The following is a 20,087-nucleotide window of genomic DNA, read 5'->3' on the forward strand; positions in this document are numbered from 1 at the left end:
AGGAGGGAGGGAGGGAGGGAGGGAGGAAAGAATGGGGCTATGGGGGTGGTGGATAGAGACAGGATGACACCAGGTCCAGATTAACCCTAATCTCAGGCCTGGTGCTTTAGGTGAGGCTGAGCGACTGAAGGAAGCTATCCCATGCCAGGTGGTCATGAGGAGGTTAAAACTGGGAGAGGGTGGGGGGCACTGGGAGCATGAGGATGGGACTGGGTGTTGCTAGGGAAGACGGGGAGAAAAGAGAGTGAGGGGGAAGCGACTGAAATGTAGGTATTTTGATATCTGCTTATCCTGGGCTTTTTTTTTTTTCTTTTTCTTTTTTTAACCGATAAAACTAAAACCAAAAGTCCAAAATGGCTGACCGTAAACAGAAACTGAGAAGATGTTATGGATTGAAGTGGGGGTTACAGAGCTAACAGAACAGCAGGGACTGTGGTGGTGGCTGCAGGGTGATTGGGTGGTTGGTGCATGGTGACAGTGGCACATGCCCTAGTGCATGGGATTAGAGGGACAGCCAGTAATCTGCTGTTTAGGCTGTATGTAGGGCAAGAGTAGCTTAGCCCAGCCACTCTTAGCATGGGTGAAGCACCGGTGTGAGAGGGAGAGGAAGTGGGCTGGTGTTACATAGCTACACTCAAATCACCCCTGGCTTTCTCTGTGCTTATCTCCCCCCCTTCCCACTTTATCCTTATATTTCTACACAGAGTTGGCTGATCAACTTTTTCATGACATCAATTTAAGGAGAAAATTTTTCTAATTTTTTTTTTTTTTGGGGGGGGGGGGTGTCATTCACTCATTTGCTTAGGCAAGTATGAGTACATCACAACACATTTCCATTTAACCCCTAATTATTAAAAACAAAACAAAGAAACAATGGAATAGTTACTCAAATGATCTTTTTTGTAAATCTTATAAAATGTTACAATTTCTATTACAATATTGTAATGTTAAATTGTCTATTTGGGAGGAAAATTGCTCTATAAAAATGTTTCTAAAAAAGGTTCTGCAAAAAAAAAGGGACTTAAGCATGAATATATGTGAGCCCGTGTTGTAGCCCTTCTGCCCCCATCCACAACAGTGGAACAGCCCTTAATAAATACATTACATTTTACTGAGGGGAGAAAAAAAATAAAGGTATAAATATAGAAAAGTCTGATAGGTGCAGGTGGGTTTATAAGAAAAAATAAGTACTCCCACTTACCATCACTTGAGAAGGATCTATTAAATATAAAATCTAGGCCTTAACAACCCCTTTAATACTCCATAATGTATTTAGTTGCAGTAGTGCTCCAGATTTACAACATAAGTATGTCTTAGACTACAAATGTTTTATAATGAAGTAAAAATCAGTGGGCAAAATAAATCTAATTATTTGAACCACTGACAAAACAAATGCAAAACTCTCAATAAAATGATATGCTAGATGACTCTAAAGAGAGAGTACAAATTGGCCGACTATCTCTGCAGAAGCACGGCCACATCCTGACCGAGTTTACAGTATAGTGACTGTCAAATGAGAGGGAGAGAAAAATGCAACAAAAAAACGAGTGCATACAGTTTGTAATCACTGTTGAACAGGGACAGTTTAGACAGAGATGCACTTTCTCCTTCACTGTGGAAAGTTCTCGTTGTTCTCGTTGTTTTCTGAGCTGACAGAACACACTCCACAGAAATTCACTTTTATCTGTCAAGACTGAGAACATTTATGAATAAGAAAGCAATATTTTATTATTCATTGGCAATACTTCTTGGCTTCTGCATTTTCTGTTGCTCTGAAACACTGAAATTATTATAAAATCAAAATAAAATTACTTTTGGTACTTGGATGTTGTGTGAGTGAGTATTTAAGCAAAATTCAGGTAATGGGTGGGGCTGAACTATTCAATCGTTCAAGCTTCAAAGACTATGAATATTTTTCTTTTTTGGTCTTCTGTACACAGAAGTAATCCGAGTATCTTGGAGCTTTTTGTTTGTTTTTGTGTTTTTTGCTTGCACAAAATCAGATACTTGACAGCATCACAGTGATGAACATTTGTCACTTTCTTAAGACATTTTAACAAAATTTGCAATAGTTTAAAAATGAATGAGGAATAAAATTAAGTGATGGTTGCAATTATTACCTGCACAGTCAACATTAATAACAGACTTTTTATAATCCATGGATTCTTTTGATGAATGACGAAGCATTCTGCAAACACAACGTCCAGATAAACAGAAACAACTTTTTGAGCTATTTTTTATAATTCAGGTTACTGCCTTTGCCCTTGTGTCAGTGAAGTTCATTGAAATCAGAGAAAAGAAGAGAGCAATGAGTTTATACAGTCGTGGTAAAAGGAAACTTCACCCCCTTTTTATTCTATTATTTTACATATCAGGCATGAAAAATAACTTGGTCTAAATTAAATGCCCTTAAATAACTGATCACCAGCAAGCGTGAGCACCTCGCTAAGAGCAGAAGTTTTGGCAGTTTGCTCCCTGAGCCATTTGTATGTGTTAAAACAATGCCAAGGAGGAAAAACATGAGCAGTGATCTTAAATAAGTAATCATTGTTGCCCATCAATCTGGGAACGTCATTTCCAAACAATTTAAAGTCCATCATTCCAATCTTCCCAGCAAATTTAACCCAAGGTCACGCTGTGAAATGCCAAAAACAAAAGGAAAACGCCTCCTTTCTCTTTTCCCAACACAGCATATCAGCACAAATGCCTCATCCCAACTGTCAAGCACAGTGGTGGAGAGGTTATCATTTGGGTTTATTTGGTACCCACAGGAGAAGATCGCTTTGCAGTCAGTGAGTTTGACGAGTTCGTGTGACTCTTGAATACATGAAAAACATGTGAGGCCATCTGTCGAACAGCTAAAGCTTGGCTGAGATCGGGTCATGGAACAAGGCAAGGATCCCAAGCACATCAGTAACTCTACAATGTAATGGCTGAAAATAAGAGAATCAAGGTGTTTCGATAGTGCAGGGAAAGTCCAGACCTCAACTTGTCTCACGTGCTGTGGCAGGACTTAAGTTTCACTGAACTTATAATATTGTAAAGAAAATTATTATTAAGCTTGCAAATCATGGGTGTACTTTTCACATAGTTTCTGCATTTTGGCTTATTTTTGCTAAATAAATAGTGACACTGTGTAATATTTTGTAGTTTATTTGAGATTGTATTTGCCTTATTTTAAGGCCTGTTAAAGACTACATTATTATTATTAGTAGTAGTATTATTATATCCTGATGCACAAAACCTTGCTTTCTTTTTACCAAAACTGTACTACTAAATCATATATAACATGGACAAATATTATATTATCATCCATAGTAGCTGTCCATTATAGTGTATATTTACTTTCCTGTTGAAACAAGTGAAGAAAGGTACTGCCATGCCTCAGCCTTTCATGTCATTCAAACAGGCCCCCATCTCTTCTCCCTATTTTCCAATGAGCCAAGTGGTTTATGTCAAGTGAAGTCAAGCATGGGCCAGCATATGAATCAAAATTTGTCAAGTTCATTTTTTCCCACTCTGCTCTATGAATTGATACAGCCTTACTTTTTAATATGAATCCCCAGAGAGCGCCATGTTGCTTTTAACTGACTGTAGGTTCAGCAGAGCAATCAAACCCTTTGTTTTTTCACACCATCCCACAATCCCACCTGCTTCGACGATACGATAGAGGGCCCTTTGAAAAGAACGAGGCGGCATGATTTATTATTCTAATTAGGTGAAGTGAGACTTTTGCAAAGCCACAATTACACTAAATCGCCAAAACAGTTTTCTGGTTGGCTGGCTCCTGTTCTGTTTAGATGTTAATCAGAGGCAGCTATTGAGTTGAGGTGCAAACTGCTTGTGAGTCACACTATTGCTTGGTAATATCTTCAACAAACACACAAACAATCAGATGTTTGGAGTCCTTTACTAAATTGCAAATAGGCTTTTTGTCTTATTAAATAAAATTGTGTAAACCAGGTATGCAAGCCTGCTTCCCAACCATGTCGCCATCTAACAGAAGGCTTAACATGCAATGATACCGAGTACTGCAGTGTTTAATTCCAGGTCATTTCATAATTTCTTTGATACTCACTCACATCTGCACATCTCTTTGCTCTCACTCACTGACAATCAAGCAGCTGCAAGCTGGCATGCTCACTAAATCCTCTGCTACTACACACGAGTCACACGCCAGACATATGCAGTCGCTCTCCGCATGCATATATGAGCACGACCTGCACTAGTGCCCATTACAGAGCACGCACACACTCATGCGCACAGGCCCTCATACATGTTTACGTGGATGTAAGCACTCAGGCACAAGCAAATCCAAGTGCAGGCACAACTGAGTACTGCACTCATGGAAAAAAAAACACTATGCATATTATTAGAAATTAATGTGTTGGCAGAATGAACATATATACTTTTACAGACTCAGACTGACACGCAGGAGGAAATTAACCCACAACACAGAGTCCTTTTAGATCCAATCCATTCCTGTGGTTCTCATCTTCCACCCCTTCTCCCCTTTCCATATCCTACATTCCCTACAACACCCTGAAAACACCCCAATCATCCTGCATCAACAGGCATGTGAACCTTGTGCTTGGTTCATCTCCTTCTATCGCTCTCTTTCTCCCTCACTCCCTCTTTCCCTCTCTCCGCTGCCTCCTCTATTTTCATCCGTGTGCTTCCACTCTCCTAGCTTTCGGGTAATTACCTGGCATTTGCATTGCAAAGTCCCCAATGCCGCCCTCAGCTCCTCCGCAGGTGATTGAGCTTCATTTCCCCAGCAGATAAGAGAGAGAAAGAGGAAGAGGGAGAGGAAAAGAGGATTGCGGCAGGGTGTGATGTTATTCTGGATTGCAGGATATAGGAACAATGCCCCAAATTCTTTGTTATTCTCATTGTCTGGTTCAGAGCGCACACAAAAAAAATTTTTTTAAGTTTCCGCACATAAATAATCACAGTCATTACTATCGCATCACCTGGTCTGGCTGTATTTGCAGTAAAACTCTGCTTTTTGACTGTTGCAGACTTGCAACTCTGAGTGACTTTTTTTAGACTAATAGTTTAAATAGTTTTGTGCCTTTGCCTTTTTCTGTGGGTTATAGTTGCAAATCACACATCATATTAGTGCCAGTTAAAGACAGTGAAGGACACAATGATTGTTGTTGCCTCCTGGGTGAACTTTCTCCCAAAGTAGGAGTTTTATCTGCCCAACAGTCCTAAACTAAAGATTTAGGACTTTTTGTTTAACAGACAAAACCAACAGATTCTAGAGTAGAAATTCTGGCACAATTAATTAGTTGTCCTTAGTTATCCATCAGCTGACCAATACTTTCAACTTTTCTTTACCTCTTAGTCTCTGTCTCTTTTGTCTGTTTCACAAAACTGAAATTATGTTCAGCTTTCAATCCAAGGCATCAGCTTTCATTGCTAATGAGATGTCAGATGATTGATAAGTATGCCTTTCTTGAAGACTTCAGACTGGAATTTGTGCCTTTTTAGTCATCGAATCATCATGAATGATGTCTCCAGACATGATATACGTGCACTAGTTGGGATTTTACATTCCCTCATCCAAGCATTTGTAAGTACACATTCTTCATTCTACATATTCTTCCATGTGATTTTTCTAAAGAAAAATATAGGTGTCAGGTTTATAAGGCGGAAATAACCAAGAAGACCTGATGTACGGTCTTAAAGACATTAAAGGGCATGACTTTTTCGATATTTTAGGATCGTTTATGTGGTCAGAGTTGTGTCCACGAAAACGTGGCCCATCTTCGTTTGCATTTCATTTATCCTGCAGGGCTTAGAGCCATTTTGTTAGATATTAACTGCGAGCTCTTAATGCTGTTTCTCATCAACGTTAACCACAAAACGAGCATTACTTTATATAAAATACCACAAAGGGGAAATAACCTTCCATACATCTATATTCCAACCCGCTCCACCAGTAGCACCTCCTACAGAATGAGCGCTGATTACTGGCGAGTGCTCATTTACATGCTGGACGCCGTGGATATTTATTTAAATTTAATTTCTTTCCCGCACACGGTGCTGTGCAGGCTTTTGTGCCAAAGTCATATTAACCCCTTGACTAGTTAATATGCAGTGCACGGCGTTGCCCACGCGCGATGAATATTCATATAGATGGCGTTTTCGACGACGTCTCTCCATCCCTTTCTCCCTCCCCTTTATCCCGCTATGTAACGGAACGACGTGGCGCTATGGAGGCATGCCGGAAGACTCGGGCAACCTCACAGTTACGCCCTCAAATACAAACACAGATCGTGTGGCTCCTCGTAGTTTACGTGTGCTTCGCTGTCGCTGAAACAATGAGCGATAAAACATTTGATAAAACTCAGATGCCGAGCAGAGAGGCCGCGCTGAAAGGAAGGGAGGAGAAAATGGTCGTGGCAGGTAAATAGCGCACGGTGGTGAGTTTGTACCAAGATAACAGTTGGCACGGGGGTGACACCTGGTGCTCCAGGTTACCTGTGGCACACGCACACGAGTGACATCAGAACAGCTCGTGTGAAAAATAGTGACAGAAAACAGCGTCGTTGTTAAGAAATTTTAAGTTCAGAGCAAGCAAAGTAAGATGTGCAGTTGGTACTGCTTTATAAACTAATTATTAAGTGTATAGATAATTGAAGTACACAAGTAAATAGCTGAAGTATACAAGGATTAAGGTGACAGCTTCCAAACAGTCGAAGCCTCTGCTCCATCTGCAGAATACCTACCAGCTGAGAAACTTGTTCTGCTGTTATTTTCCACTCTTGGTAGGAGGTGCTGATGCCCTGCATGACCACAGGTTTGAACTCGTTCCATTCTGCAGAAAAATAGGGGCAGCACAAATCAAAACAGTATTTTGCAGATTATAGTTATCAAGGAAAACCCAGGTTTCAAGTGGGTGTTAGGTTTCGTTATTTAATTTTTATTTCTTTTTTCACTTGTAAGTCCTTGACTTCATCTTGGCACAACGTAGGTGTTGGACGTTTTGTTCAGGGATCCATCCAGCCATATTAAAGGTTGAGACATATCACAACAGACACACTGGTTTGTGTTAACTGAAATTATATCCCTGCGCACTGCAGTGTGTGCAACTGATGGTAAGGGCTTGTGACTGTTTATCCAGGACATTATGGCTGTCTTATGACAGAAATTGAAAATATGATCAGATCCAGAATCACGTGAAAGTCTGTCTTGGTGGGTTTTCAACAAGTAAATCTTCCTCCACTTTTGTAACTGACCAGACCTGTTGTGTTGTCAAAACTCTGCAGCACAGTGAAAAATAGAAAGGCTTTCAAAAGTCAGGCAAAGGGATGGGTGGGTGTTTGGATTGCTCAAATTCATGGCTGTCACCCAGGAAACTAGGGTTCATGTTCTACATGAAACTCCAAGTCGTGGACTTGTTATTTTTCTATTTAACGAAGTCGTTTTAATGATTTTTATTATTATCATTATTATTACTTCGTCACAAACCACCCTACAGGTTGTTAATTAGCCATGTTATTCTTTTTTGTCTTCATTATACCATTGTATATAGAGAGATTTATAAACACCAAAGAAATGAATAAAAAAAAAAAAATATATATATATATCATTTGTAATGTTTTGAGTGTTAAGAAAGTATTTTACAGACGCTATATAGATGTTGATAATGGTGGCAGTTTATATAGCAAGAGTTAGGCACCAGACATACATACACTACGATCATTATAGTAAGAGAAGATTATCAGATTTCGGGTTGATTGGTAGTCAAGAAAATTACTTAGGTTCAGGAAAAGCTCGGGTTTTGAATTTAACCACTTTCACAATGTTAACCACGTCTTAAAAAGCCTTCAGAAACCCCTGAAAGCGTACTTCTCCTGAAACTATATTTTTAGCTCATCCTGCCTGTGAACTTATTCCATGGCGGGGCATTTACAGTTCGTCCATCCATCTACAATTCCCCAAGAATCGCTACTCCTCCTACAGTATTGGTCAGAATTTAATCAAACTTGCACACGTTTATCACCTAATGGGTCCTCACCCAAATTGTGCTCAAGGTGAAGGTCATACTTGTCGTTTTACGGGCAATAACATGAATTGCGATGGATTGTGAGCCGGATGAGTTACAGTGTCATTGACGTTCTGGCTCCAGTCTTTTCTCCACCTGAGCTGTAAAACTCAGCACAGCATCCTGAACAGTCAGTTTTTCAGTGACGGTTTTGGAGCAGCATTAATTACGGTGGCGTAAGAACAACACCAACGCATTGATTCATTCTCCATTTGGGTTTTTCCCATGGGAGCTCTAGTATACTACAACCCTTCCATCCAGGCAGACTATGTACCGCCGTATATAGTTTTAGTTTTGTTTTCCAAGGATTGCACAGTAAGTGAAGAGGCCATTTTACGATGACTAGAATGGATGCAGTATTTGTTGCTTAATTTATGTTGAATTAAATGTGTTTGAGCTGCAGGTCAGAATTATTTACTCTCTAATTTACAATTTTTATCGGGTGGAAATAAAAATGTTAGTATTTTCTGGACTTTTGACATCACACTATGGGTTGCTGATATGGATACGATGACCAAGTAAATTGTATCCACAGAACTCTTGTGTTAGCCTGACATTTTCACAACTGTGGAGATATAAATATGGAGGTTTGGAGCTTTTTTACCTGCCCTGACATTAACTTTTCAAACCAAGTACCTCAGGATACATTTGCTGTTATACTATTTAGTAGAGTTGGAAATAAAAGTTATTTAATGTCTTTTTTTTTTTTCTACAAAAATGATAATAATCAAGCATGCCAACACCTGCCTTAAATGTGTCCTGAAGACGGAGCCAGTCTGCTATCAGTCTGCGATTGAATGGGGTTAAGTTAGCAATTACATGCAACCTGTTTCTGCAGCAATTAACTGTGATAGGTCATAGAAAATCACATATCTGTTGCTGTCTACATGGACAGAAATTAATATTTAACTATTACATTTGTGCTCAGCAACTTTCCCTTTGTTTGAGCGGTTTGGTCGAGTAACATTATCTCAAGATGGTGGTGCATGAGATCAGCCCTCGCGTTTGTTGTATTTCCATAGTAGTTTGATTTAATGAATAAAATGTCGATATTTGGTGTCACTGTACTGTATCTGTATTTTTCCCCTCACCCCTCTGTTTAGCCTGTTTAGTGAATGTGTGTGATGTAGTCTGTGGACAGTAATAAAATCTTTCAGTCAACAACAAAATCTGTAGTGGCAGCAAAAGCCTGTTGGGATATGTGGTGGGATTGTGTACAAATAGTTGTTGATTAAGTCAGGATAACACAAATCTGTTTGGATCAAGTCCTCAGCTCTGTTATAGCCATCCTGGCACAGAAAATGTCACATTTAAACAACTGAATGAAATCATTTTACTACTTTTTGCTGAACTGTTCGGAATATCATTCATTCTGTGAGTCAAACATCCCTGCCTCACCTCAGCTCGTCTTATCGTTTCATTCACTTTTTCGTCTTATTAATTCGGGACCGCAAGGCCAGTATCAGTGTACCACCAAGGAGAATCGTGGTGTGATATGAACATAGATAGCTCTATCCACAAAGTGCATTGTGGGACCTGGGTGTGAGAGCATAGGATGAAGCCGTGCCGCAGCGTCCAGAGGTCCATCTGGGCATTATGCGCATGAAGGCTCCGCCCCGTCGTAAGTTCCTTCTCCGTCTGTTGAAGCAGCTCGGAGACACCGCATGGCAGAAATCTGTTCCTCCCCTTTCACCATGGGGGAGCAGTTTAGATGGGGTCGTTCAAGTGTGTGTATGTGTGTGTTGGAATAGCATGCTTCTGTGTTTGACGGTGTGAGCCATTAAGCATGAGTAATTTAAGGATTGCAAGAACGGTCTCCACATATGCCCTGTGCTGTCCCAGCCTCGTGTGTGTCCGAGCGCACGCACTCGCGTCCTGTCCACAATGAAGATCGCTAATTTTGAAAGTTACTTCTAGCCTTCCATTTAAAGAAGCACCCCGTTTCTTGTTCAGACGTCCTGTTGTCCTGTGTTCTCTCCCTTCCTTGCTCCAGTCTGTATAATGTACTCAGTGACCTTGGCGAGAATGATCCAGTGGCAGATTGCTACATGGTAGGGGCACAGTAGCTATTATTTTGAGTCAGTGCGGGATAGACTGCCAATATTTCTTCTAAACAGGATGGGGGAGGTCAGCTGACTAAAATCAATCTCTGCTACATGTTTCACTATAACTCTTAAAAGCAGCTTCATAGAGAAGATATATTTCTGGTGTTATACCTCTGTTGCTTCTCTTCCGTCTCTTGATGCCCTTGGGTTCCTAGTTTTGGAAAGAGCTTGGAGGGGGAGAAAGCATGCATGCGTTGAGTAAACATATAAATTAAGTATCCAAACAGAAGATAAATAAATGAGAGATTTGCTTATGGGCGGTCCTGCAGCTCACTGATTTTTACGAGAATGTCAGCGCAAGAACATAACCTGAAATCTGTCGTTTGATTCTTGTATGGTTTCCATACCACAGTCAGTCGGTGAATTGGAGACCTTCTTTACACTCTTCATGCATCTTGGTCAGTGCACTCTGGAGTAAACCCCTCTGTGACACTAGCTGTATAGAAAATCATTGGATTTGCTCTCATATATGTGTAGGGGGAGAATGAGCATTTTTCTTGGGCCACTTGGAGACTGTTTTATTTTTTTCCCATCACACCGGCTTGTGTTAGATTTACGAGCAGGCCCAAACAGGATGCTCCTCCATCTTTGAGGAAGGGGAATAGTGGAGCTGATGCAATAATCGCAATCTTTTTCCAACCCAGAATAGTGACTGTGTGAGGTGTATGTATGCATCACAATAACAAGTTGGGTTAGTTGTTTACAGGCCACAGCAGCAAAGTTTTCATTACTTACCTTTTAATGGTATTTTTTTTTATCCCCCCCCTCCCCAATTTGTTCCACTCTTTCTCGCCCCTACCCACCCTCCCATTCAGCAGAGGAGTAGTTGGCAGCGGCATAAAGCATCAGCCTGCTCCGACGACTCGTGCCTGAGTCCCTGCCAACCTGTGTGAAGCTAGGAAGGGGAATAGGAAAGAGGGAGGGAAGGGGACGAAAGAGAGGAAAGAGATAGAATGGATTTTTTTTTTTTGGAAGGAAGTAAACAGAGCAGCCTGGAAATCAACCTTCCAATGCCAGTTTTGGCATCCAGGGATAGAACCTCTCCCGGGTCCCTGTGAGGAGACAGGAGCGCTTGGACTTCAGTTTTACGGGTGAGAAACACGGGATCACGGGTAGAAGCGGAGGTTAACAAAGACTAAATACCCACTAAAACAAGTCAAACTGGGCTTTATTGTCCGCTAAACAACAGACAGATTGTTGTCCCCTTGACTGGTGGTAACCTTGATTCAAGCAGAGTGGCAGGGCGTCCGGGTTTGATTTTTCTGGTTCTGGTCCAGCCGCCTACAACCGACATCCTAAAAGCAACAAAAGGTGACCAACGTATTCCGCTTCCGTCCTGCTGCACTGTATAGAAGGCGCAGTGCTTTTCAGATATCCGAGAAAACAAAGACACGCAAAAAAATTACGCCCATATCTCATCCAAGTTGGGAAAAAAAGCCTTTTCATGAATCCTTCCCCCATATTCAGCCTGTTTTCTCCTTTTGTAAGCCCAGTCAGTCACCCTCCCTGCTTGTTTTTTTTTTTTTTGTCGTCCTCTGTTCTTTCTTTTGCTGGCGTAGTGAGGGAGCGTAGTGAGGGTATTCAGTTCTTTCTCAGTGCCTGCGTGTGTTAGATGGGGTAATTCTGGCAGAGTGGGGTGTGGGCGCTGGTCTGGAGGGGGAGGGCGGGGGGTGCTGGACCAGGCACAGTGAAAGGAGCCAGCCTGGCACTGTCTGGACCTCTGCCAGATGCTCCCTGGGAGAAACACCCACTGCAGAGGTTGGTGTGCAGGTGATTGTGTGGCTGGTTGCGTGCATGCAGGCAGCCGCGCACATGTTTAGCAAGAAGGGAGTGAGGGATGATGGGAAGGTGGTGCGAGGAAGAGAGTGTGAAGTGAAGATGGAGAGCAGCTGACAGAGATGAGAGGGCGGGGAGATTTGGCTCTGAGTTTCCTTCTTTGGACAGTGCTGTGTCGGCATATTCTTGGCTAACTTTGTTTTTACCTCCCTCTCTCTCTTTTTTGTTTGTTTATTTGTTTGTGTGTTTGTTTTCTCCAAGCACTTCTCTTGGATGAAGTGCTTGGTCTTTTTATATAGCGCCCAAAGGCATGGTGGTCCGAAAGCCAAAAAGAATCCTTCACTGCCTCTCTGCTACCCTCATCTGTTGCTTCTCACTGGCTATTTACGCCTTTTATTGTTTTGGCAAGCTTGATCTCTCCTCCTCCCACTTCTCCTCCTTCTCTATCGCACACTCTTCTCCCTCTCACTCTCTCAGTTTCGCGCTCTCTTTCTCTCTCAGTCGTTTGGCAGCTACAGTACTTTTTATCGCCGTGGCCAGAAACAAAGGACAAGAGGGTGAGAGTGAGCGGAGGATAGAAACAATGCAAATTCACAGGGAAAAAACGGAAGATATCTAATGTTCTCACACCTCCTCAAGTCACCTCCATCGGATGAGAATATTTTGCCCGTACAGGCACTCATATACTTTGACTGGAGTTAACTGTGCTCGTGAACATGACCTAGCACTGCCAAACAACCTGCTGCTGAAAGACAGCACTGTCGCACAACAGGAGGGCAAGAAGAGACCGCCTTAGGGCACCCAGACCCCCGTGACATTTTACTTCTTTTTGCTTGTGCAGTGTGCTACTCCACAGTAAAAAAACAAACAGTTTTTTGTCAAGTAACAGAAGTGCCTTAGCACGCCAAGAAAGTATTATCAGCTCAAGTGTACTCTTTTATTGTGTAGTCTTCCAAACACTTAATCTTAAGGGCCCAAGCATTCAGAAACAGTTTCTTTTCTGTGCTCTGCTGTCTGGGTTCGGAACGATTTCTGGAAGCCTAAACTGAAGGTAGCTGCTGTTCTTTGGCCTTTTATCGCAGAGGGAGATCATCCCATCTAGGAAATGAACTATTATGTCCGTATCAGATTAGAGATTGTTTTTATTCAGGTCAGTGTTGCACATAACATTTCTGAGCAGCCAGAAAGTAATCGCACATTGAACTCAGCGCAAGCGTCCATTATTGGGATGTGCCTAAGCTCTTAGTGTACCCCGTGGCCTGTTTATCTGTAGACTAATATTAGTGGTTGCAGTACAAACCAGCCTTGCTTAGTGGAGATTTGCACGCTAAGTCACCTCAGTCTTCTTAAACCCTAATCCCCCTCACACATCTGCGAGCTACACACTCACACACACACTTCCTTTTTAGCACTCTAATTCCACTCAGCACAGTTGGCAGTAGAGTGCTACCTCTCAGCACTCCAGTTTGTTTTACTTATTGGGTATTTTTAACATGATGAAGATTAGGGTGGCATTGAGTCTACTTGCAGTGCTCTTCCCCACATGTGAGGTTATACAGGCTCACGCCCTTGAAGTGTAGTCATCTTTTTTGCTTTGTGGACGCCCAGTGGTGTCGAGCTGAACACTAAACACGCTTTCATTCCACATAAAGTGAAGTAAGAGGGAGAGAGAGATCAGACGAAACTGCTGCTTTGTGTTTAATTGTGTGTATTGAGGAGAGGACAGCAGGGATAGAATAGCAGTCAAAGCTGTGTAATCCCTTAAATGTCTTTCCTGCACAGAAGCCTCTGGCTTTGATTTGCTGGCCCGGGGCAGCCTGTAACCAAGTAAAGACTTGTGAGGCCAAATCGAGGCGCCTAATAGGCCTCTTTGCTCTCGTATTGTAATTTGTACTGTTGCAACACTGTGTTATGGTCTGAAGCCATATTTGCACACTGTTTCTCTTCACAGACAAGCATGCAGTCAATGGGAATCCAACTGTGGAGCCTTTCCCAGAAGGGATGGAGACCATCATGTTTGGTGAGACTGCACAATCACACTTTTGAAAAATCAGAAATAAACCAATATGGCATCCTCTTTTACCAGTTTGTGGTTAGTAACACATTTTGGCGAGAAGCTGGTTTTACTGTAGCGCTGAAGCAGGGGCGATTCATGCATTTGTTTGTGCGCATCCAGGAATGGGCTGTTTCTGGGGAGCCGAGAAACTTTTCTGGCGACTTCCGGGAGTCTTCTCCACACAAGTGGGCTATGCAAGTGGCTTCACACCAAACCCCACTTACGAAGAGGTCTGCTCAGGTACTGCGCTTTTACGCATTTGTGTAATTATACCTGCACTTTGATTTATAATAACCGATCATGCTACCTTCCCCTGAGCAGGACATTTTACTGTTACATCTATGGCCAAAATAAAACAGATAAACAGCTGGAAAGGTTGCTTTAAGTAAAGCTATCTCTTCCTCTTGCTCCTTTCCTTCATCTGCAGTCAACTACTCAGAATGCACCGCTCCAGATGGGCTGCACCCACCCGTCCCCACCCCCCCATGACCTACTTGTAAGGATTGGGCTCTGTACTGTGCTGTACTGCGGCGTTTTTGCCAACAGAGGTTACTGTGTATGAAGCGCCATAGATTGGGCTTCTTTCCCTGAGAGTATGATTTGGCGAACGTGCCGGAGATGAAGGCATAAATCCTGAGTATTTGCAGTCGGAGGCTTTGAAAATGTTTGGCTACCTGTCTGAATCCCTCTAAATTAGTCTCTCAGCGTTCTCATCATGACAGTCGAAAAGATTTATGTAGGCAGTTGATGTATATATTCAAGAGAATGTGTTAGATTTTACTCTCCTTTTCCCTCCCTTGTGTTTTAGGAGATATGAGTGTTAGTTTGAGGCTTCTCCATCACTCCATACTGGCATAATGTCTAGGTGAAGGCACAGCATGGGGACGTGTAAAGGAAGGGAAAGATGCTCTGGGCTTAGTTGGCAGATTTTCTGAGCAGAGCCCTTCATAGAATTTCTATGTTTCTATCTGTTCTCCTCCCAGTCCTGCTTTCTGTCAGTTTCCCAGCAACACGATGGTCAGCTATGGAGGAAGATGGAGATGGAGACAGATGACAGAAAAAGAGAGACTGAGTGACGAAGCAAGTGGGGAAATGGGTAAAATAAACTTTTGAGGAAAAAAAGTGTGAGAAAGAATGGTTACCTGTCCATCGGCTGAGAGAGTGCAGGCGTCGCTCCATTGGCCATGACGGAGCAGAACACTGCGACGGCATGAGACCGAGGAGCTGTCAACACAGCCAAGGCAGGACAGACAGACAGACAGAAAGAAGGGGTTGATGGAACTGTCAGTAGAGCCAGGGAGGGATAGAAGGACAGGCTGGATGCTCTGACAGACAGAAATAGAAGAGGTTGAGGTGCAGTCAGATTCGACAGACACAGACAGACAGCTGGGAGTGATGAGAAAATGATGTTATTATCAATGAGCATATTTGAACTAATTTGTAAAACAGTCCATTGCACAAGATGTTTGCGATACAGAATCAAAGGCTGATGCTGATACCTTTCAGTTCTACCGCGCTGCATGAAGATGAATCCAGTCCTCCAACCATAACAGTCAGATAGACTGCTGATCATATCAATGGATTTTTAAAAATCACTCATTAGTTTGTTATTTTCTGCCAAACCTTAGTAAACTAACCAGTGGTAAAATTGGTTACAAAAAAAGGTTGGTGATTGTTATTAGAACAAAAAAAAACCCCATAAATTCCAGACTCCAGTGTTTTGCTTATATCCTCACAGCGACACAGCACCACTACACGACTTCCATGTTTTCCACTTTAGTTCAGTTTATATCTTACAGATAGAGTTAATGGAGGCCATGTGTAGATCTCTAAGGTATAGGCCGTAAATTCTATTTCAGCGCAGGATCTGAACTATTAATATCACAACCACTATAATAAATAGGAGTGGAAGAAAGGAGAAAGACTGTGACTGTTTATATAGTCTTTCATACACTTTTGATTTGGGTTGGAAGGTCAGTTGTGTTTTGTGATTGAATATAGGACTTTTCTATAAGGAACCACTGTGATTATGTTGTGTCATTCACTGTGACTTGGAGCAGTGAGCAGAAAGTTTGCAGTAAATATGGCTTTGCTATAGGGCCATTACTGCAATAGAGAGTGTGTGTTTTATTGCTTCATGCTGTTTTGGCTCTGGATGATTGCTACTGGCATAAGAAACTTGTAAGAGAAATGTCAGAAGGCAGAGGGTATTTCAGTAGCCCCAATGTGAAGTTATATTTTTCAAGAATGCATTCTTCAGCACAGGCGTAGCTTCTGAGTGCATTCATATAGCCACTGTGGGTGAAATAACAATAATTATACTTAAGACTCTTGTTTGCTCACTGAAGGTAATTCCAAGTATTTCTGTGGATTTCCAAAGCTTTTTCACTCATTGCTGTTTATAACAGCAGATAACAATTAAACTAAAAAGGCCAACGGGATGCCATGTTGGGCTTTGAGGTATTTTTCACCCAGAGGGCTGTTCACCTTGCTGAAGGGTCCTTCAGCCAAAAATTGAATCTCTAGCAGCTTTAGTGTTGCTGGCCTTTTCCACTTTCACCCCTTTCATGTGCGACAACCCTGAAGAGTCATACCACAGTCATATTATTTCAGATCTTAACAGCTATTTTTGCTCCAGCTGAATTTCTACCATTTTTGTTGAGTTGCTCACAGCATGACTGCCAGTCTCCAACCACACTCACTGCTCTGTGTTTGCAGAATGTTTGCAATCCCACAGAGTTAGAGGTTTTATACAGGTAATACATATTAAATATGCCAAGTCCAGTATTATGCATAGTCTCGAGCCACCCCTCATTTCTTTATATTTTGCTGATATATTTAGCTAACTGTGTTACACCAGATAAATGACATCTGAAAGTGATGTCATTAAGAAATAATCCAGACCTGACCTAACACAGGACCCAAGAGATGCATCTGGCCCTTCAGCTGATCCACCAGCTATTCACTGAAGTCATAAGAAATGATTTCAGGGTGAGGGTGGCTGTTAAGAATTCAGTTCAATTCAATTCAGTTTTATTTATACAGCACCAAACCACAACAACAGTCACCTCAAGGCACTCTATATAGTAAGATAGACCCTACAATAATACATACAGAGAAAAACCCAACAATGATAAGATCCCCAATGAGCAAGCACTTTGGCGACTGTGGGAAGGAAAAACTCCCTTTTAACAGGAAGAAACCTCCAGCAGAACCAGGCTCAGGGAGGGGAAGCCTGCTGCAACAGAGAGTATTTAAAGCATTTTTTAAAGTATTTAAAGGTCTTTTGAGACAATTATTGCAAATTTGCAATTTTTGGTTTAAATTGTCGTGTAACTGAGACCCAACAGTTAGTGTCTTCAGCCATCTATAAAACACAGTGGAGGATCTGTCATAGTGGTGTTGAGGATCGTATCATAATTGATGGAATAATGAATGCAGAAAACTGCCATCAGATTTTTATCCACTATGCAGTGCCATCTGGAAAGCATCTGAAAGCAGTGGCTCCATTTTCCAGCATGATAATGATCCCAAACACACTGCCAATGCATTTAAAGCATACCTGGATAGAAAAACACACAGAAAGCTTGACTAAGAGAGTTCAGACTGTGTTGAAGAATAAAGGTGGTCATATGAAATACTGTCTTTCAAGCTCCTATACACTGTACTTCTATGAGTATTTGCACATTTCATTAAATAGCTCCACCTGTTTCCAATTTTCCTTGCAAAATATAAACACTTGAGGAGTTTTGCTGCATAATATGCTTATATATTACAATCTAAATCTAAAAATATGCTTTAAGTTTCTAGCAACATCTTTTTTTTCAGAAATGAGTTAATACACACTCCTTGACTTTGGTAACAACAGTTTAAATAAACGAACTCCTCCATTTTCATTTGGCACACCATGTTCCTCTGAGCATCATTTAGAAAAGAGAAAGTTGGTTTCAAACCAGATGCATGAATTTGGCAGACATTCATCTATTATCTGCAATGCACCTGATAAATCTTTCTGTGTGGGCATCTTTTGTGTGTGTGCTGTATACTGTACTTACAGTTTCTTCTGAAGCAGTTCCAAGCTGACACCTCTGTCTTTATGTTTAGAAGAAAAATGTGTTTGCAAAGGGGTGCTTGGCGTTTGAGATTACCTTTTCTGCTCTAAATGTGTTTCCCGTTGCGGATGCACCTACATGTGAGACTTAAAGCAGCTCCTACTTTGTGAATGCCTGCAGGCAGCTTGTTGAAGCTTCGGGGTCCTGGCAGCTGCAGACAGGAGTGAGTGCTTTTGGCAACCTCCACCATAAACCCCAACATTGACTGCTTTCTCTCTTGCTCTCTCTTTCTATCTGAATCTCTCTTTCTGCCACTTTCTCTCTCCCCATTGTGCCATGAGCAATGGCTGACTGTCTTCTACCTGTGGCACCTGAACTCACTGCACAAGCATCCCACTCATGAGCTCTCCTTTGCAGTTTTCAGTAGGCAATTGCTTTAAATTTAATCAGCTGTTACAGTATGTCCAGTGTTTGTGGTGAAATGTAGGAGAACAGAGTGAAATAAGGAAAACCTGGATCGAGTGGACATCATAAGAGGGGATGTCGTGTCACTTTACTTAGATTAATGCAAATTTGTGCTTCTCCACTAGGTCTGACAGGTCACACCGAGGTGGTGAGAGTGGTGTTCTCCCCCCAAGACATCAGCCTTGAAGAACTGCTTAAACACTTTTGGGAGAAGCACGATCCAACACAAGGTAGCAGCGCACACATACACTCACAGACAAACCCCAAAGTTGCCCTCAAATAAGTCCTCTCCCAAGGGGCACAGGGTGTATTAGAGCAGAAGGATGATGCCCAGACGTGTGCCTGTGTGTGTGTGTGTGTTGTGGTGGGGGGAGGTCTCATGGGTGTAAGTCAACGCCAGACAGTGTTAATGTGTCTGAGATCCAGCCATCCATGGAGAGACCCACCAGTGTGGTGCATGTTCAAGCTCCCGAAAACCTCACTGAGCATGTGCGTCTTTCTTAATTTATTATATGTATACCAGCCTTTTGTCGTTCACTACACATATTGGATTCTGGGTGACGCAATGATGATACTAAATTCGCTCATTTCTAGGTTGAATAACGTCTTTGGATTTTTATGTTATTGTGCTCACTTGTGCTTCATCCGTGGGTTTAGTCCCTTAACGACATATCTGAAGTAGTCAGTGACAGGAAGCTGGTGACTGTTCTGAAACTTTGGAGCGACGTCGTAACAGCTCGCTTAACTAATTCAGATGCTTCACTTGTGATCGCTATTCCATCGCACTTGCACAGCGTCGACAAGGACCACATCCCCCAAAAGCCATATCTCTTCTTTTCTTCAAGTCTGTTGCTCTCTTGTTTTCTGTGCTCACTGGAGGAGGTGATGTAAGAACATTAATGCACCGGGAGGATATGTAGAGGGTGTGTGCATCTATGTGTGTGTGTGAGAGACAGAAAGGACAGGCAAAGAGGTACTGTGCTCACTTATATTGAATGTAGGGAGGGGCATGACAACTTGGGAAGAGATGGATCAAAGATTCATAGGCCCGACCTTCAGGCTTGTGTGCACGCACGCAACACTCACAGTAACGTTGCCCGTGACGGTTTTGTCATCCCTTTTGCATCTGTCATGATTGCTCTCTCATGATCGCTCCTGGTGTGACCTACATACACTGGAATGTCAGCCATGTTTGTGCGTCTACCGCAAATACCCAGATAAATACAAGCATAAGCTTTTCACTTCGGCTGTTCTACACGAGGCAGGATTTTTGGAAGGATGCAGGGGAAGAAGAAGCTACTGAGCGCTGAAGATCATCCAAGAGCCCCATCCTCCTAATCAGAAGGGATTCTTCTCCTGTTGACCACAGCTGAGAGCAGAGACACGTCTTACTAGGGGCAAAGAGTCGAGCTGACACACCACGGTGAAAAAGCAGTGAGGCCAAAAGACTAGTCATGCATTTCCCTTGACTCGCTGCCTTGTCTCATCTCATGTTTTATTAATAGCGTGCAGCTTATTGTCTATGCACTATGTATTTTTATTTTTATTTTTTTGTCACAGGTAAGATCAGACGACAT

The 20,087-nt window shown here is 42.1% G+C and overlaps 1 protein-coding gene across 3 annotated transcripts in view; it reads left to right on the plus strand.

The window, feature by feature from the left end:
* Window positions 1–20,087, plus strand: part of si:ch1073-358c10.1 (peptide methionine sulfoxide reductase MsrA 1) — a 53,422-nt gene that overhangs the window by 10,758 nt on the left and 22,577 nt on the right. Inside the window, exons 1-4 of one of the 3 annotated variants that reach the window (XM_040041512.1) lie at window positions 5,886–6,414; window positions 13,889–13,957; window positions 14,114–14,233; window positions 18,636–18,740. In XM_040041512.1, the coding sequence (XP_039897446.1) occupies window positions 6,129–6,414; window positions 13,889–13,957; window positions 14,114–14,233; window positions 18,636–18,740 (580 nt within the window). In that variant the 5' untranslated portion in view covers window positions 5,886–6,128. Of the gene's footprint in view, window positions 1–5,885; window positions 6,415–10,984; window positions 11,253–13,888; window positions 13,958–14,113; window positions 14,234–18,635; window positions 18,741–20,087 lie in introns of those variants that run through there. The other 2 variants (XM_040041514.1, XM_040041513.1) reach the window with 2 other exon arrangements.

The sequence above is a fragment of the Simochromis diagramma genome, unplaced genomic scaffold (genome assembly GCF_900408965.1).
Source record: "Simochromis diagramma unplaced genomic scaffold, fSimDia1.1 OVJJ01000304.1, whole genome shotgun sequence".
Lineage (NCBI taxonomy): Eukaryota > Metazoa > Chordata > Actinopteri > Cichliformes > Cichlidae > Simochromis > Simochromis diagramma.